Source organism: Aedes aegypti, chromosome 3 (genome assembly GCF_002204515.2).
Source record: "Aedes aegypti strain LVP_AGWG chromosome 3, AaegL5.0 Primary Assembly, whole genome shotgun sequence".
NCBI classification, from domain to species: Eukaryota; Metazoa; Arthropoda; class Insecta; order Diptera; family Culicidae; genus Aedes; species Aedes aegypti.
In genome coordinates, this window is record NC_035109.1 from 272,644,607 (window position 1) to 272,661,803 (window position 17,197).

Consider the following 17,197-nt stretch of genomic DNA (forward strand, 5'->3'; position numbering starts at 1 on the left):
TTATTAAAATAATTTTTTTCACTTCCATTTTCTATGTACCGTAATCCAAGGTAACATTGATGAGTTTCTTGGCAAATTTCAAAATTTCACTCTTTTCTTATAGATACATATTTCTCCGCCAAGCCTGTGGCTGCCATTTCTAACTAAATCGAAGCCTTGAATATGTATCATCGAGTTGAAACAAGCGATGTCTGTCTATCGACTCCGCAAATTTACTAAATCTGCGTGTACATAAAATTTGCACGTTGATGTGCGAAATATTTTGCTTATCTTTCAGCAAAACTGCGTTTACAACAGCTTTAGTAATTACACCCTGATCAGAATTCCTGTTGCTGGAAGCATCGATTCGCTCCACGAAGCCTTGCAGATACGAAAGTTAGTATCTTTAAATTAAAATATTTCTACTTTCTACTCTAAAATTCGTTATTAATTCTGCCAAACAAATTTGGAAGTTTTGTAACTTGTCTCCTGTGACATATCGATCATATTTCCTTTTCAGACCACTGTTTTGTTATCTGAAATTTTACTCCTAAAAGTTTAAAGGTGGCTTATTTTTGTTTTGAACAAAAGAATTGGATTCAAATATATTGTTTATAGATAGACCAACACTGACATTAAGTTTGATAAAAAATCCAGATTTAAAACTGAGCAACAATTGTATTTCAAAAAGTGCTCTGCGTGCCAAAAACGCTAAAACCTGCATTAGAACATTATCGCAATCCTACACATCAAATTTCTGAAATTTGCAGAACTGATATTTTTAGCAAATCAAATTGCTGAATTTCAGTAGAACATGTTTGTTGTGAGGGAAACAACAATTTTGTGTGTAGACTGCGTTTTGAATAACAAAAAAAACAAAATAATCACTTGCTTAATTCTGAGAAGGAAGTCCAGTTGAAATGAAACATTAAAAAAAGTATATTTTATATCAAAATGATACCGACACTTAGAAAAAATATCATGGATTCACCAGATACCATATTGAGACGATTTTCATAAAATCTTATCCTTTGAGTATCTTTTTTATTTCAGAAATCTCAGATCCATCCATTTTTTTGCGGCATTTAAATCGATTTCAGGACAAATCAGAACGGGTTCCTTTGTATAAAATCTGATTGCTTCAAGAGAAGTGGTCATTAGCTCGGATTTTCCTAAACCATTCGTGTGTACCTCATTTCGTTTAGATGAAATTGGAAACATTTGAGATGGTTTGTGACCATATCGAACAAAATCCGGATATCCCAAGAAGCGCACAATGTTTCCTTGAATCATGGATAAAATGATCGCTTGTAATAGTCAAACTTTGTTCTCTTTCTACGGGAAACTAAGAAACAAGAAACAGCTCCTGCCGAATGAATTTTCTAGAAGAACGAAAGAGAAATAATATCGCTGTAATGTGATCTATAGCTCATTTCACGGCGAAATTCGCTCTCTTTTGCTTTTAACAAAACTTGAAAACAACGGTGCCAGAACCTGTCAAAGTTGATTTCTCATAGGAGAGAAAGAGAGCGATTTTCTGGTGACATCACCGTGCAATTAGGCAATTCACGGCGAAATTCTCTCTCCTTAGCTCTACAATAAAACTTGAAAACAATGGTGCCAGTACCTGTCAACTTTGACAGGTACTGGTACCGTTGTTTTCAGCAAGGCGGGTTCACTTTACTAAGGTGACTCATTATGCACACTTTGTGATAAAAACCAGATAGGGTAGGTGAGGAAGGGGTTGCCGTTTTGTTTACAAACATCTGAGACAGGTAGTTGAGAGATTGACTCCTGATAGGCCTTTCCATGTGACAGGTCTGTCTATGCTTTTGTTTACATCCCCCATTGAACATTTGACAGTGCAACATATATATATATATATATATATATATATATATATATATATATATATATATATATATATATATATATATATATATATATATATATATATATATAATATATATATATATATATATATATATATATATATATATATATATATATATATATATATATATATATATATATATATATATATATATATATATATATATATATATATATATATATATATATATATATATATATATATATATATATATATATATATATATATATATATATAAACAAGTTCAATTTCATGCTGCTTTTATCGAGCAAAAATGGCAAAACCCCATGAAACGGAAAAATCGTGGCACCACTGTGCTCGAGTCATTTCGCATTCGCCTTTGAAAAAACTTTGGGAGGAAAAGATTAAAGTTTTGAAGAGCCGTGACATTTTTTTGTTTTGCACGGTCATCGTTTGCTTTGGATTTTGATGGTCGTGTGGAAACATGTAAATGTAGATGTGGTAAATGTTAGCTCCTGTACATTATCATATCAAGGCTAACTAGATCTGTCTCCAATATTACAAATAGGAGTACAAACGTGAAGGTAATATAAGTACATGTACCATAAGGCTACATGCAAAATGTAATGGTTACATTCGTTGATTGCGAATTTCCAAAGGACTTATTTGGTGGAGCCTGTTTGAGTGTAATTATTATTGTCGCGCGCCCACCATACCGGAACGCGCGTGTGGGACACGCGACGTGTGACTCGTTCCCGACATACAGTCACCCCACAGTTATGGATAGCACACAGATATGGATCAGAGTTGGATTAAAACGGGAATATCTCATCAAATATAGTTGCAATTACGCAGAACACATTTTACTAACGTGAATCATAAATCGGTACAGCATCGCAATCAATTAAAATATGCTTAAGCATATTTTTTCCGTTCGTAGGAAATAAAATGTCATCCGTATTCCCAGAAGCGTTGATTCATAACTGTGGGGCATTGAAACCCATACCACAGTTATGAATCAAAGATAAGACGATTCCGAAACAAACGCCAAAACGTATGCTTTCACTAGCACACCATTCGTTTACGTCGCAGATAAATTGCTGTTATAGTGTTTTGATCCATAATATGAGTCGATTTGATCCATAATACGAATCCTTCTCTCCCACTGATCCACATCTGTGGGGTGGACATCGTTTGCAATTTCCATCGAAATCGACACTTTTTCGTAAATAACCGGGTATTTTAAGGTGTATTCTCAAGAACAACTATATTTAGTAGTGCCAGGGAAGTAATTTTGTTTTGTACAGCGTCACCATGTTTATTAATTATATTTTGTTCTGAAAAATTACCCTTAGTTGATCCATAACTGTGGGGTAACTGTAACTGTCATTATGACATGTGTTACGCTGCATTCTTACGATGTTTACGAACACAGCGCATTATTCAAATATTAGTCGCGACGTTTGGAGATTGAGAAAAACTATAGATAAAAAAAGTTTGTCCTTATTTCTGTCAGATCCATAATATTGTAAATCTAATTCTAATAATTAATGTCAGAAAAGTCACTGGTTATGTGTGTAGATTGAGAGTCCTAAATTCAAAGGAGCTCATTGGTAATATTGAATAGGCGTTGAATTGAAAACATACTAGATCATAATAGTTTGATCTAACATAAACATGGACTGCAATGATACAGCTTCCGATGAGCACTAGTTACCTCTATAAATCTGAATGCCTACACTCCAAGGAGTACGTGAATTCAAGAAGACATACCTTAGGCAGGGATTGAATCCTGAGAAAATTAAGAGAATCTCTCACGTATCGCTCTCTGTAACTATCACAACATGTTGCACATTATGAGAGACTGTTTATCGTATACTGCTACAACTTTGATCAGATTGGGGGGATAGTAGTGCACGATAAAACCCCTCTACACATGCTCCAAACCTCGGGGACACTATTGCTATTGGAAGTTCGTGAATTGTTTATCGTGCCAGTAAAGAAAAACACCTATCCCCAACGGTAAACAAGCGAAAAAAATGGATTTTATCATCGCTCTCTCTTTGGGGCTCTCGCTCGCTGCTTCCATTTATCAGACTTGTTACACCTTGCGATACAATGACGATCGTGGACCGCAACAGATGGGATGCTTTTCTTTGCATGGTTTGATCGTGCTTCCTACTCAAATGAGAACGAATTCTGCAATGCCTGACCTTAGATCATCACAGTGGATATTGCCACCAAGATGTTCCCTTGGCTTAGCAAAAATTTCAATGATTATTTGTAAGTATATATGGAGCTAGAAATGTTCCACTTTTAATTAAAAAAAAAAACAGAGTTATTGCATAATTTTCAAACATCAAATCATTGTCAAAAAGACAACATCATCATTGCTGTACTCATTCAATAAGGATAAATTCTAGGCTTCAAACGAATATATTTTCCTACCAGCTTTTGCTGACATTTCAGAGTACTCTATGACAACCGACCAACAAAATGCTCCAAAGTCCCAATAATCGCCGGCAATTTGCATAAAAAGGGAATGTCTGGAAGCCCCATTTCGACCCACTTTGGAAATTAACTGTTTGACATGGTAAATGGCATGTGATTGCTAATAGGTATGATTGTAATTTATGGTTGGACAGACTCTGGTTCTGTGGCCCAGAAGGGAAAGTGCAGTTTCCATGCACCAATGGAGTGACACTTTTAATTAACAAAAATTCGAAACTTGGTTTTCATTCATGTACATTGTGAACATCCATCGGGCATGTCGCACCACTGCCCTCTCTCTATGTGACTAGTTAGTTGAAGTCCCTCCTATACATTGCAGATCGCCGGTTAATAAAGAGGCAATAAAAGCGTAGTCGAAATGCAATTTGTGTGGAATTGAATTTCGTATTACCATTTGCATATAAATCGAATGAATATTTGAAGCCTTCTATAATAACACACCGGTGTGGTCGGTTCTGTTCTGGCCAGGCTGCCGCCTCACGGTGTGCTGGATTACGCAAATTATCGAAATTGAAAGGACTTTCGATATTTTATCACCAAAAATTAATTTTGATGGTCAAGTAAAGCTAGCTGGAAAATATAAAGAAAAAAGTTCGTAGGCGATAATTTGTCGTTTTTTGTATGATTGCCTTTTTCTCATTCATGGTGATATGCTAATTTTCATCGCATTAAGCTTCGATCAGTAAGAATCTGAATTTTTTCTTCAGTTTTGCATTGAAAGATACTGATACAAACCGGTGCCATACAATTCCTTCCCAAGCATTATAAAATAAGATTTTGATAAATCTTGACCATTTGTTGGATTTAATGCAATGAAACCGTTATCTGTATCCATCGTACCTTATTTTATTTTGGTCACAATCAGTTTTGATTCGTCTCACAACTAACGGTTCACTGTGATATAGTGAGTGGTCAAAATACAACACCTCAGAACTCAGAACTTTCAGATCTATAAGATTCCCCCCTTTACGATTGAGCCTCAAATAAATGAACTAGTAAAAAAAAGGATCTCCCCTTTATGAGGAATTCCCTTAGTATTCATTGGAGTCATCAAAATACAGCCCAAACATACAACCACAATATCTGTTGATCAAAAAAATAATGACAGTTGCTCACAGGGCAGCAAAAACAATCTTTCACGCCACAATCAAAGTAACCGTTTTCTATGGCGAGCATCACGTACACATTGATGCGCACAAGCTTTTTCTCTCAGTCCAGACGAAGGAAAACTTTGTTGACCTTCTCAATCAAATGCGGTCTTTGAGGGAATTTCAACGCAATGCAATGAAACGCTACAGTGAAGATGTACGAAGGTTTTCTTTATTGTTAATAAGCTCCAGGTGTAGTAAGTCAAAAAGAGGAGCGGGAAGAAATATGGATCGTAATGTGATGTGGCTCAATCGATCGGTAACCAAATTCCGCTTGGTACGTCTTCGTTCATGCGAATTCGGTGAAAAAGAGCAAATGGACGAATGAAGAATGCAAATTGAACTGAAATTATTCAACGAAATACAGTAAACTCATAAAACGAAATAAATCTCTATTTTAGGTAAGTTCGAATATCCGCTATAGTGGAACATTTTAAGTTTGATACGACGAATAATAGTCCTGACGACGAAGTAGATATGACTAAAATCGTCTTTTTCCCAATTTAAACGATGAAAGGTTTTTTAATATTCTGTCAACTTTTCTTGACTATCAAGGTAAACTTTAAGGGAAACAAATATCGGAGGTTCATGCAAGTTCGATAATATGTATGTTCCAGCACACCGTGCGCCTGGTCGTGTAAACAGACAGTGTCACACTTGCCAAGCGACGAATCACAAATGTTGTTTTTGCAGGTATACACCTACTGCCTCCAAATTTGGTAGGCAGCAAATGAAAAAAACTGAATTTTACTTTTTATTCTATAAGCTTCATGAATAAAAATCACAGCCAAACATGTAGATCAAATTTTTCACAACAGCCATAAACTGCTATTACCGGATATTTATGATGAGGTTCTTTTTTATCATTTTCCCTATCACGAAACGGGGAAACAAAGTTTCACCGGATTTTCCCGCCGCATATCCAGCGAACCGATTGTGAATAATTTCGCCGTGAAAGATTCATCATCATGCTTAAACAGTTCTCCGTCACTTTTTGCCGTATCGGAAAGCTATAGAATTAGCATTGGATATGATTTGAAAAGAGTGAAAAGTAAACATTTTGGAAAATGTAAATCGAGCTACGGAAGTGAATATTGATCGAAAGATTCGCTAGTCGACTGGATGTGAAAAAGGGACAATCATCAAAAAAAGATTTCCATGGTATTATTGAAACTTTTTTGGATGTTTTATTTGTAAACCGATTTTTTTGCTTTCGCGTTATTTTTGTCTTGAGCTTCTGAATTCTGTAAATTGGGTTTCTCTATTTTCTATCCAGCATCTTTAAGTTAAGATTTTGCGCATATAATTCCAAGAAATTTGATAATTCGAAATTTCTGATTCAACGGATGTTCCAAGAACTTCTAGGAATATAGGACTCAACCCAATTATCACCTGCCACATCTTTCGAATTGTTGTTTTTAAAATATTTTTCTTTATTTAATTGGGTTTCATCGAAGGCACTCGATTAATTATTATTAGAATAAAAAAGTCTTAATATTTCAACTTCTTTTGTCCTAGATCTTTTTCCTCCATTGCTAATCAGTACCCTTCCCGTGGTGATTGTGGAGATGCAGAGGTATTTTCGGTATCCTAAAGCAACAATAAATAAACACTAACATTCTTCCCTATCCCAACTGACTATAAGGACATGGCCGGCGCCGTTATTAATCAATAATATGAGATCCAGTGCTGGGAATGGTAATAGTAGTAGGCTTGAATTTCGCGAAAATCACGTGTCTCTCTCACTACAGTAGTTTAAACTCGTGAATCTCATCAAGTAGCCTATGGACCAATGCACGAGTTCACTCTTTGACGTTTAAGCGGTGTCGTGTTATTTATGTGGTCATAGCAACGAGTGAATTCGGCACCGCTCAAACGTCAAATTCGTGAACTCGTGCATCGGTCCATATTGGGTACATGAATTTCTCTAAATCAGTAGTGTCATTGAAGGCTCTAAATGCGGGAAATAGAACATTTTTCTACAGTAATTTTGGGTTGCTCTTAGAAACGGGTGTTTTGCAATTTTCAAGGCTTTTTGCCTACAGCAGCGATGGGCGTGAGTTTCACTGGCTTCGCTGACTGTGATTGGCTTTGTTTGACTACTGTAGTGTGAATTTCAGATTTTTTCCTACCCCTGATAAGATCTGATAAAATGTGCACTTCGAAAATAACCGGAAAGTCCCATCCTTTATTCATTTGGATCGAAGTAAAATTCTTAAAATTTCCGATCAATCACGGAGTAGCAACGATTAACATGAACAGTCAGTCTATGCTATGCTATTAGAAAAACATGAAAATCTACCATATCATTTACCGCCCTACTCAAAACACCCAACAAGAACTTGTTCTAAAATTATGTTTCTCCATCAATTAAATCATTTCCATTACCAAATTTGCATAAGCCCCTGCCAAGATTTAACTTCTATCAACCCATCAGACAAAGTCCAAATTTTTCGAACATAAAATGATTTAATCAACCACACTCCTTCGCTTCACGTTGGCCGGCCGCCGTAGGAAACGGACTGGAAAATCTCGCCTGCTTGTTCCCGTCCGGCGCGCATCCCCAATGAAAATTGTCGTCATTCACTTTCGCAATTGAATCGAATCAGCTTTTAATTCATTGTCAAGTTTCTTGAGATTCGTAACAGATCAAACGCCCACGTCCATGGTAGATATGCTAATTAATTCGGAATCAGGTTCTTTTTTTCTGTTGTCCTTTTCCACTCTCAACAACACAGTCGATTCCTTGCTATAGGCACCTATAAGAAAACTTTTCGGATCCATTCTCATTTGCAGGAAACTTGAAATCCGGCAAGGAAACTCCCACGGCAAGTTTCAGTTTTAACGGTGGCGCGTGCGTTTGATCCCTTCGGTAGCCGGTTCGGTTAAAAGTTGGGCCGTTTACAATCAAGCATCTAAATTAATTGCTCCGTTCGATGGTTTCCTTCCTAATCGCTCTCTCTTTATCCGTGCTTCTACACGGAAAAAAATCCGTTGACGGATTCATGAACAAAAAGTCGTTAAGATATATTACATTATGTTTCAACTTATCATGACTTCAAGTTATAAAATTACGACTCTTATCATGAAGTTTTTACTAAAATATCGAAAATCATGAATCAAATAAACGAATTTGGATTTCGGTTTTCCTGCGCAATTTAAAAAAAAATTGAGTCTAGGAAAAAAAGGAGGTGTATTATCTAAATTGATAATCATAGGGGCGGATCAACATTTAAAAACGATTGGAAATCCAATCTCATATAATTTCCTTACCACCAATACCATAAAAATAGTGTTCTGTGAAATTTTCAGCTTTCTAGGTGGTGATTTAAAGGTGGCCCAAAGACAATGTAGGTTTATATGGACATTACCATAGAAAAATTTTGAAAGATGTTCCAAACACAATCGTAGTGGAATGTGAGCACAATCTTATCACCCCAAGGTGAACACTCAGTCTTAAAAGAATAAAGAAGTTTACTGAAGAGCACAATTCAATCCGACAAATAGGAGAAGAGATATCCTTGAGCTAATTAGCTATTATTTAACTTCATATGAGATTATTGCTCTGCAAACATCATCAAAAACAAGATTAACTCAAAATGGATTTGTTTCTTCAGCTACATACTTCATTAAGGTTTGAAGAATGAGTTTTAACTATGGGATGATAAGTTTGTACTTACATTCAGAGGACAGACTCACGAAATGTTCTCTGTTGGTTACGCGCTGATCACAAACGATACAGTGCCTTCGTTGGATCCAGAATAAGTGAAATACTAGATTCTACGGAGACCCGCGAGTAAAGATGGTTCCCAACACGTTCAAACGTTGCCGATGACGGAACTAGATGGCAGAATCATCCAAACTTATCAGCGGAAAGCAGAGGGTTCAAGGGACCAGAATTCCTGATGCAAGCAGAAAAGTATTGGCCATCGCTTCAACATACTCCTTTCATCACGGAGGAAGATATGAGACCTGGTGTTCTACTCCACTTCAAAGTTCCATAATCACTAAAAAAACGTGGGCAAATTCTCCTGTTGGCGACGACTATTAGCGGTTACCGGCTACGTCCTGCGTTTTTGTTCTCACCTTCAGCGCCGTCGCAGGAAGGATTAGTTGATGATTGGACCTGTTTGCTTGAACTGTATTCATGGTTTCATGACTGAAATTGCTATTCTTCATATCCAAAATAGGAATCACAAACGACAGGTATCTATATCTATGATAAGTGTTCAAATTTTCATGAATTTTTTTCATGAATATTGAGTTAAATTGGTAATTTTTATCATTACAATTTAATAAATTTATGGTTTTATAACTTTTATATTTTCGTGTCATGGAATCGCACGTTCCTCCAGAAATCAAGACTCATTTTTTCCGTGTAGCTATGGCGGAGCCGGACGATGGCGGTGATTCTCTGCTTCGTAAGTTTCTAACCGTTGGGCGGACAAACACCCGGCCCCGCCACCATTAACTGCCAGCAGGACGAGCCAGAGGCAGACCCATACTCGGAATGATTTTCGGCGGATACAAGTTACCGCTCGAAACGGTAAGAGTTGGCCTTTGGTGGATGTTTATCGTAAAGTAGGACCATTGATTTAATCGGAGTTTATCAACCGCACCGGTAAATGAAATATTTGCTTTCTTTCCACTGAGCTATTTGACAGTCCGATGGTTTGATAATCAACTGATTTGCGTTAGTATTTCCAGGCAAAATTTTGAAGTATTTAAATTATTTTTTTCCAAATGAATGGATTGAACAAATCTTAAACACTTGTGTGAAATCGTCATTGAGAAAAAATGATAATTTAATTCAGCCATCACAAAAAAATTGCCTAATAATAACGTGTTTTTTTTTAACATCACACATCTGCAAATTTGATTCGTATAATTCTTAGCAGTGGGGCCACCCTTAGCCGAGTGGTAAGAGTTCGCGGCTACAAAGCAAAGCCATGCTGAAGGTGTTTCAATTCGATTCAAGGTCGGTCCAGGTTCTTTTCGTAATGGAATTTTCCTAGACTTCTCTGTTCATAGAGTATAATCGTACCACACGATATACGCATGCAAAATGGCAACTTTGGCAAAGAAAGATCTCAATTAATAACTGAGGAAATGCTCATAAGAACACTAAGCTGAGAAGCAGGCTCTGTCCCAGTGAGGACGTAATGCCAAGAAGAAGAAGAAGAAGAATTTTGAGCAGAAATTTTACCTAAACAAAACAGAAAAATAAAAGTGACCTTCGAAATTCAATCGCAGGTGCTATTGCACAACATCTCCCTAAGCCCAAATCAAGGAAACTCTTACAAATTACGATATTTAATCTTTTCTCGTCTTTGCATAATTTCCGTAGCATGTTTTCGAAGCAACCTTTACAACAACCTGACCGTGTTTTCCTGGTACCTGAACCCATCTCACTAAACTTCTCGTAAAATCACCTGAAACTTTACTTTGATTCTCGTTTAATGACGGTTCGTCTATTAATTCAATCATTTGTCTCCTCCTGAAAATGCTGTCAATCTTAAACCAGCGGGAGTTAGCTTCTGGATAAGGGCATTACCATCGCAAAATCAAGCAATTAATTGTACTGACCGCAATGAGTTTAGGTTGAAAGACAGGTAATCCTTCTTTTTGTTAAATTCATGAACCCCTAAACATGGCCTAAGCTCGCGAAGAAACTTTGGTTCATGAATGCGGCAATTTGACAACACGATTCAGATTCATTATCTTCTTCTTGTCTTCTTGTCTTCTTCTTGTCTTCTTGTTTCTTGTCTTCTTGTTTTCTTGTCTTCTTGTCTTCTTGTCTTCTTGTCTTCTTGTCTTCTTGTCTTCTTGTCTTCTTGTCTTTCTTGTCTTCTTGTCTTCTTGTCTTCTTGTCTTCTTGTCTTCTTGTCTTCTTGTCCTTCTTGTCTTGTCTTCTTGTCTTCTTGTCTTCTTGTCTTCTTGTCTTCTTGTCTTCTTGTCTTCTTGTCTTCTTGTCTTCTTGTCTTCTTGTCTTCTTGTCTTCTTGTCTTCTTGTCTTCTTGTCTTCTTGTCTTCTTGTCTTCTTGTCTTCTTGTCTTCTTGTCTTCTTGTCTTCTTGTCTTCTTGTCTTCTTGTCTTCTTGTCTTCTTGTCTTCTTGTCTTCTTGTCTTCTTGTCTTCTTGTCTTCTTGTCTTCTTGTCTTCTTGTCTTCTTGTCTTCTTGTCTTCTTGTCTTCTTGTCTTCTTGTCTTCTTGTCTTCTTGTCTTCTTGTCTTCTTGTCTTCTTGTCTTCTTGTCTTCTTGTCTTCTTGTCTTCTTGTCTTCTTGTCTGTTAGTTTCAACTGCACACTTTTAAGGACTGCTCAAGTTTGCGCAAATTTTACCAGAGTTTCAGCATTATGAGCAGAAATTCAGAAGTTTTGATTTTGATTTGCAAACATTTTGCTTATAAAATCATTACAAGTTTTGAAATCTAAAAAACAACTTTTGTGTGTGAGCCATAAGGCTGATACAAATATTAAATTTCTTTTATGTCCGAGACCACTTGGAAGGTACGAGGGGGGGGATAAAAATAAATAAGGTACAAATAAATAAAAATGAAAAAAAAGTTCTTTTTTCGAATTTTTATTTTTAATGATAGTTGTTAAACTGTTTTTAATCGTCCTCTGGATCATTATTTTACTTATTTTTTACTTTGTAAATTGAAAAAACCTAACTGATGTCAAAAAAATGATGAATCTATTTTTTTTCTCCCCTTCAAAATTTTCGGATTTTCGAAGGGGGGGGTGACATAAAAGAAAATTAATATTTGTATCAGCCTAAATTTAAATGTTTAAAGCTGCCAACAGCAATAGTTTTCTTCGGACAACTTCTGCCAACAACTTTGCTTGTATAGTGCTAAAAACAACACCCATCGCCAAAGGTTCGGAACATTTTCGGCACTCACTCGACAAAATTCACAGACCATTTCCCCAGACGAGTCTGACAGAGATGTGGGTTATCCCTACCCCAAAAAGTGGGCTAGCAGGATTCCAAGAAATTAGCATACACTGTCGGATGCGGTGCGATGCCTGTCTGGCTGACTGGCTCCTTTTCGTCATCAGCTGTGCTTTCGAGCAGAAGCGCTACTGGAAATTATGCTAATAGCGGTGCGGAAACGTTCCAAAACGATTCCAAATGCTGAAATGCGTTTTTCTTCCGTTAACCGTCAGTAGCAGAGGCTATATTGCATTACACCGGTCGTAGGGCCGATTGACTTTGGGTTCAGTTCACCCAGGAAATTGATGATGGAAATTCCTGCTGATCCCATCGTCACCAAAAGTTTTGTGCATTATTCATGAGTTGATTGGCGAATTTCGATTCATTATGGCTGGCCGCAGAGAATGATAATCCCTGGGCGTTTTTGCTGTGAAGACGCAATATAAGCCTAACATTTGAAAATTTTGAATTTCACCGATGTGAATAAAACGCGATTAACTCACTTAACTGTCTGTTGCGTACCAATCTGTTGAAGATAATTGCCGCTGAACTTAGACTAACAATTTGAACCAATTATCTTCAAAAAGTTCAACGATCGCATCAAATTCCATAAATTTAATGGAAAATTACCAGCAAGCATCGCTTCTTCCATCTGATAAAGCAGCACTCGGTTTTCTGGGAAAAAGCAGCAAACACCAACAACCAGTAGATAAATGCTCTACAGTGAGCAGCCAGTTAATAAATTATTGAAGCAATTAAGCTTAATTTATAACACCTGTCCAGTGAACCCAGTCGCCCCCTCCCCCCTCTGAGTCCCAAACTGGCCTGAAAAATATAAATAAAGTAATCAAGGATCTCACCAACATAAAAACCGCAAAGATTTGCGGCTGGCAGCGTGACACGCAAAGCTCCCCAAAGTCTACGGGTGCTCATTAAGATAAATGAGATCTACCACTCTGGGCGGTGCCCCTTGCGTACGCATTATTTGGAGACTTCTTCGAATATTGTTGGTTATCCGGATCTATATGAGTGCTGTTAACATGATTTCGTCTGAAACATGAAAAACATTCTTCTCTGGATTTCTCCGGGAATTTCTTCAAGCAAGTTTTGAGAAATATTGTTTAAAAAGTTCTCAAATGAAACACTGAAAACTATTTGAGGAATGTCTTGACAAATTTAATCTGAATGTCTCCAAGAAATGCCTCATTGAAGTTAAGTAGGATTTTTTCCAGAAGTTTTTAATAATTTTAAAATAAATTAATTTTAAAAGAAGCAAATACAATATTCTTCATGAGTTTCTCATTTAAAAAATATGTCATGGACAACTTCTACGTAAAGGAGGAAGCATTTCAGAGAGTTAGATGTCCAATAATAGTATACGGTGCTTCATTTATATCCCTTCTTCTTACACGTTATTTTCGAAGAACTCGTCTTCATTTCTCTTCTGAAAACTTTATTTGTTTTCCAAGTCCCACAAAACTTTCCCCCCCTATAATGCGTAATAATATCCTCTCTGCAAGTTCAAAACAATATTCCCCGTTGAAGAAAACCGATACTACACATCAGCGAGGACTATGCCCCTGCCTTCCGCGAAATCAAATGTGATGCCTACCGGAAGAGGAAAATAGTCTTCCAATACCTACCTTGTACATCCACATAGGGAAAACAAGCCGTGCCGCAAGATAAAAGCATCAAGGCCTCTGAGAATAATATTAAAAACATGTCACCCAATCCTTCAAGAGTTACACTGCTTGAAGGGCGTTGACGTTGCCATCTTCGTCGTCCAAGTTTGTTATTTGCTTGTAGGCCAATTCAGATAGGAGAATAATGTGAATGGCACCCCCCTCGATGTTCGACAAACAGAAATAGCAGCTCTTACCACCAATCCAACCGCCCCTTATCAGCTCAATTTTCGTTGGTTTTTCCGTGGGAAGTTTTTCTTTTTGCCGGAAATGATCGGAAACATTTTAGCTCCGGCATTCACATCATTTTGTTCTTGGTTCGATGGCGAATAAGAAAGAGTAAAAATTTCATTCGATGGATTTTTCCCTGTGGTTTCTTGGTACCCCATGTTCGATGGAGAGCTGACAGGGTGGCTGAAGTTTTGTATTCAGAGACGTAGCCAAGATTTACTCTGCAAGGAGGATGTGCAAACGACCTTAAAGACGCAATTTATAAGTTTCTCTGAAAATAACACTTGTTGACAACTTCCTCATTATTGTGTATGGTTATGCTGAACTTCTGCATGAGAAGTAAACTTATAAAGGATGTAAGCCCTTACGTTTGTTACAGTGGGCCAATTTAAGTCCAAAATATTACTTCTTTAAAATTTTCGGCTAGTTAACTGGCTCAGTTAAGGTGGAGATGAATCGAAGCCAAAGTTCAAATTTTCAAGGGCACGGATTTGGAGAACCAAACATCCGTTTGAGCTGAAAACCTAATCGGTTGGTCTTCACCAGCTAGTGACCAATCGATTAAGTTTTCAGCTTCTACGGAAGTTTGGTTCTCCAGATCCGTGCTCTTGAAAATTTTAAGTTTGGCTTCGATTCATCTTCACCCTTATGGTTTGAGACGGATTGCAAAAGTCTGAAGATTCAATTAATAATGAAAAGTGCCAAAAATTATTCTTAAGAAGTTTCAAAGGAAATACCTCTAGCGTTATTGTAGTAGTAAAAACTCCAGAATTTCTGCCTGCATTCTGCAATACTTTTTTTTTGAAGGATTCCTCCAAGGAATATATCCATAACTTATATGTATTTTTGGGGAATCATTTCAGGCATTCTTTCAGGAATTTAAGCCTCTTCTAGAAACAAAGGTATCGATGGAATGGCTTCATGATTTTTTTTTCCAGAAATTGTAGCAAGGATTCTCTCACTTCAGGGTGTTTCTTATCGGTGTCAGGTTACTAGGCCGAAGTTCATTAGGCCGAATGGGCCACTAAGCAGAAAATTGAAAAACTTCACCGGAATCAGACAATTAGCTTTCTTTTATTATAAATTTTTTTATTGGATTTAAACTCATTTGGCCTAATGACACGTTTGGTCTAATGATCCATTTGGCCTTCTTCAGCCTAACGAACTTCTGCCTTACATAAGTTGGCCTTATTTCCCAGCACCTTTCGTTTCAAATTCTTTCAGGAATCATACCCGGAATTCTGTCACTAATTTCCGTTTTGATTCATATTATGGACACTTAAGGCCTGTAATTCATCAAAAAGCATTGCAAATAAATTATTCTGTATAATTCCTCCACATTATCGAGCCTTCAAAATAGTTAACTTTCGTATGATGGGTGATGTTTGATTGAAAAGCATTAAAAGGAAAGTCAAATCATCATTCAACTTTTGAATGGCAAAAATTGAAACATTTCGTTTGAAATGTTTCCCATACAAAGTAGAGTGTCTGGAATTTGAAGCTATCCGTAATATGAATCGGAACGGTATTTATTTTGTCTTGTTTTTTCATGAATCATAAGATTTTTGATTTTTTCCTTAATATTATTTAAAATTTATTATTCCTGTTACATTTCAGTCTCATGAATGTTAACTCCATATTTTTATCAATGAACTCGTTTCCTGATGCTGTGTATCAAAAGCTTGGATTTTTCACCAGTGTTGCACAAAACATAACAACGTGGCTACGAAAGTGTTAAATAAATGCATCCCAGAATTAATCCGAACGTTAGTCCAGTGATATATCTGAGAAAACTTTTAGAAAATTATTTAGAGTTTTCTCTTTGATTTCTTTCAAAAATAACATCAGCAACTACTCAGATGAAGCAGATGCTTTTCTCAAATCCCTTAACTTATAATAAGGCTCGTTCAAGAATTTCTACAAGCATAAGGACTGTTCATTTAAGAAAGTGGACACCTAAATATTTGCATTTTGGTGTAAAAATTTCATAAAAACAAATAAAATTTTGTTTCAGTGTGATCTCAAGTGTTTATTTTGACAGCAGACAAAAGTTGACATAAAAAAATTATAAATTCTAAACGATGGGTCGAATTGACATGGCGACTCTCAATTTTTTTCTGCACAAATGGTGTACAGAAAAACTGCCGTTCCGAGATTTGGCTTAAATCGAAAAGTGTCCAAATTGAATTTTTTCAACGCTGTGGCCAAAACAGATATTCCTGACGACGTACGATACATCCCAACAGAAAAATTTGGGAAAAATGATTTGGTATGGCAAGCAATTTGCTCTTGCGGTATGAAAGTACTACATATTTCACGACGGGTTCAATCAACGGCGAAAATTACAGAACTGAATGCATTAAAAAATGGCTTCTGCCCATCTACTGAAAGCATACCATGCCTCCATTGTTTTTGCCAGACCTAGCATCGGCTCACTATGCTTCAGCTACTTTGGAGATGCTCAAGAAGGAATAAGTCGAATTTGTAGAAAAATGATCAAATCCATCAAATTGCTCAGAACTACGCCTCATTGAAACATATTGGGCAATAATCAAACGGCATCTTAAGAAGGATGGAAGAGAAGCAAGCTCCATCGATTTTTTCAAGAAAATGTGGTCAGCAGTTCAAAAAGCAGATCGAAAAGTTCCGAAAAAAGTTGTGCTGAATTTTATGGGAGGTATCAAAAGAAAAGTAAGAGCATTCTCCAGCAATGCTCAATAAATGTTCAAATTTATGTGAATTTGATCGAAATTACGTTGATTTCCATGTATTTTAGGTAAACTCATGAATTTGTTCGAAAATAAACAGTTTACTGTAAAAAACACGTGTCCACTTTCTTAAATGAACAGTCCTTAA

General features: G+C 36.6%; 1 protein-coding gene across 1 annotated transcript in view; it reads left to right on the forward strand.

The window, feature by feature from the left end:
• Nucleotides 1-9,877: 9,877 nt before the first annotated feature.
• The window catches only part of LOC110678170, a 241,508-nt gene continuing 234,188 nt past the window's right edge, over nt 9,878-17,197 (forward strand). The window contains exon 1 of the mRNA XM_021850793.1: nt 9,878-9,914. Coding sequence (XP_021706485.1) covers nt 9,878-9,914 — 37 coding nt within the window. The remainder of the gene's footprint in view (nt 9,915-17,197) is intronic.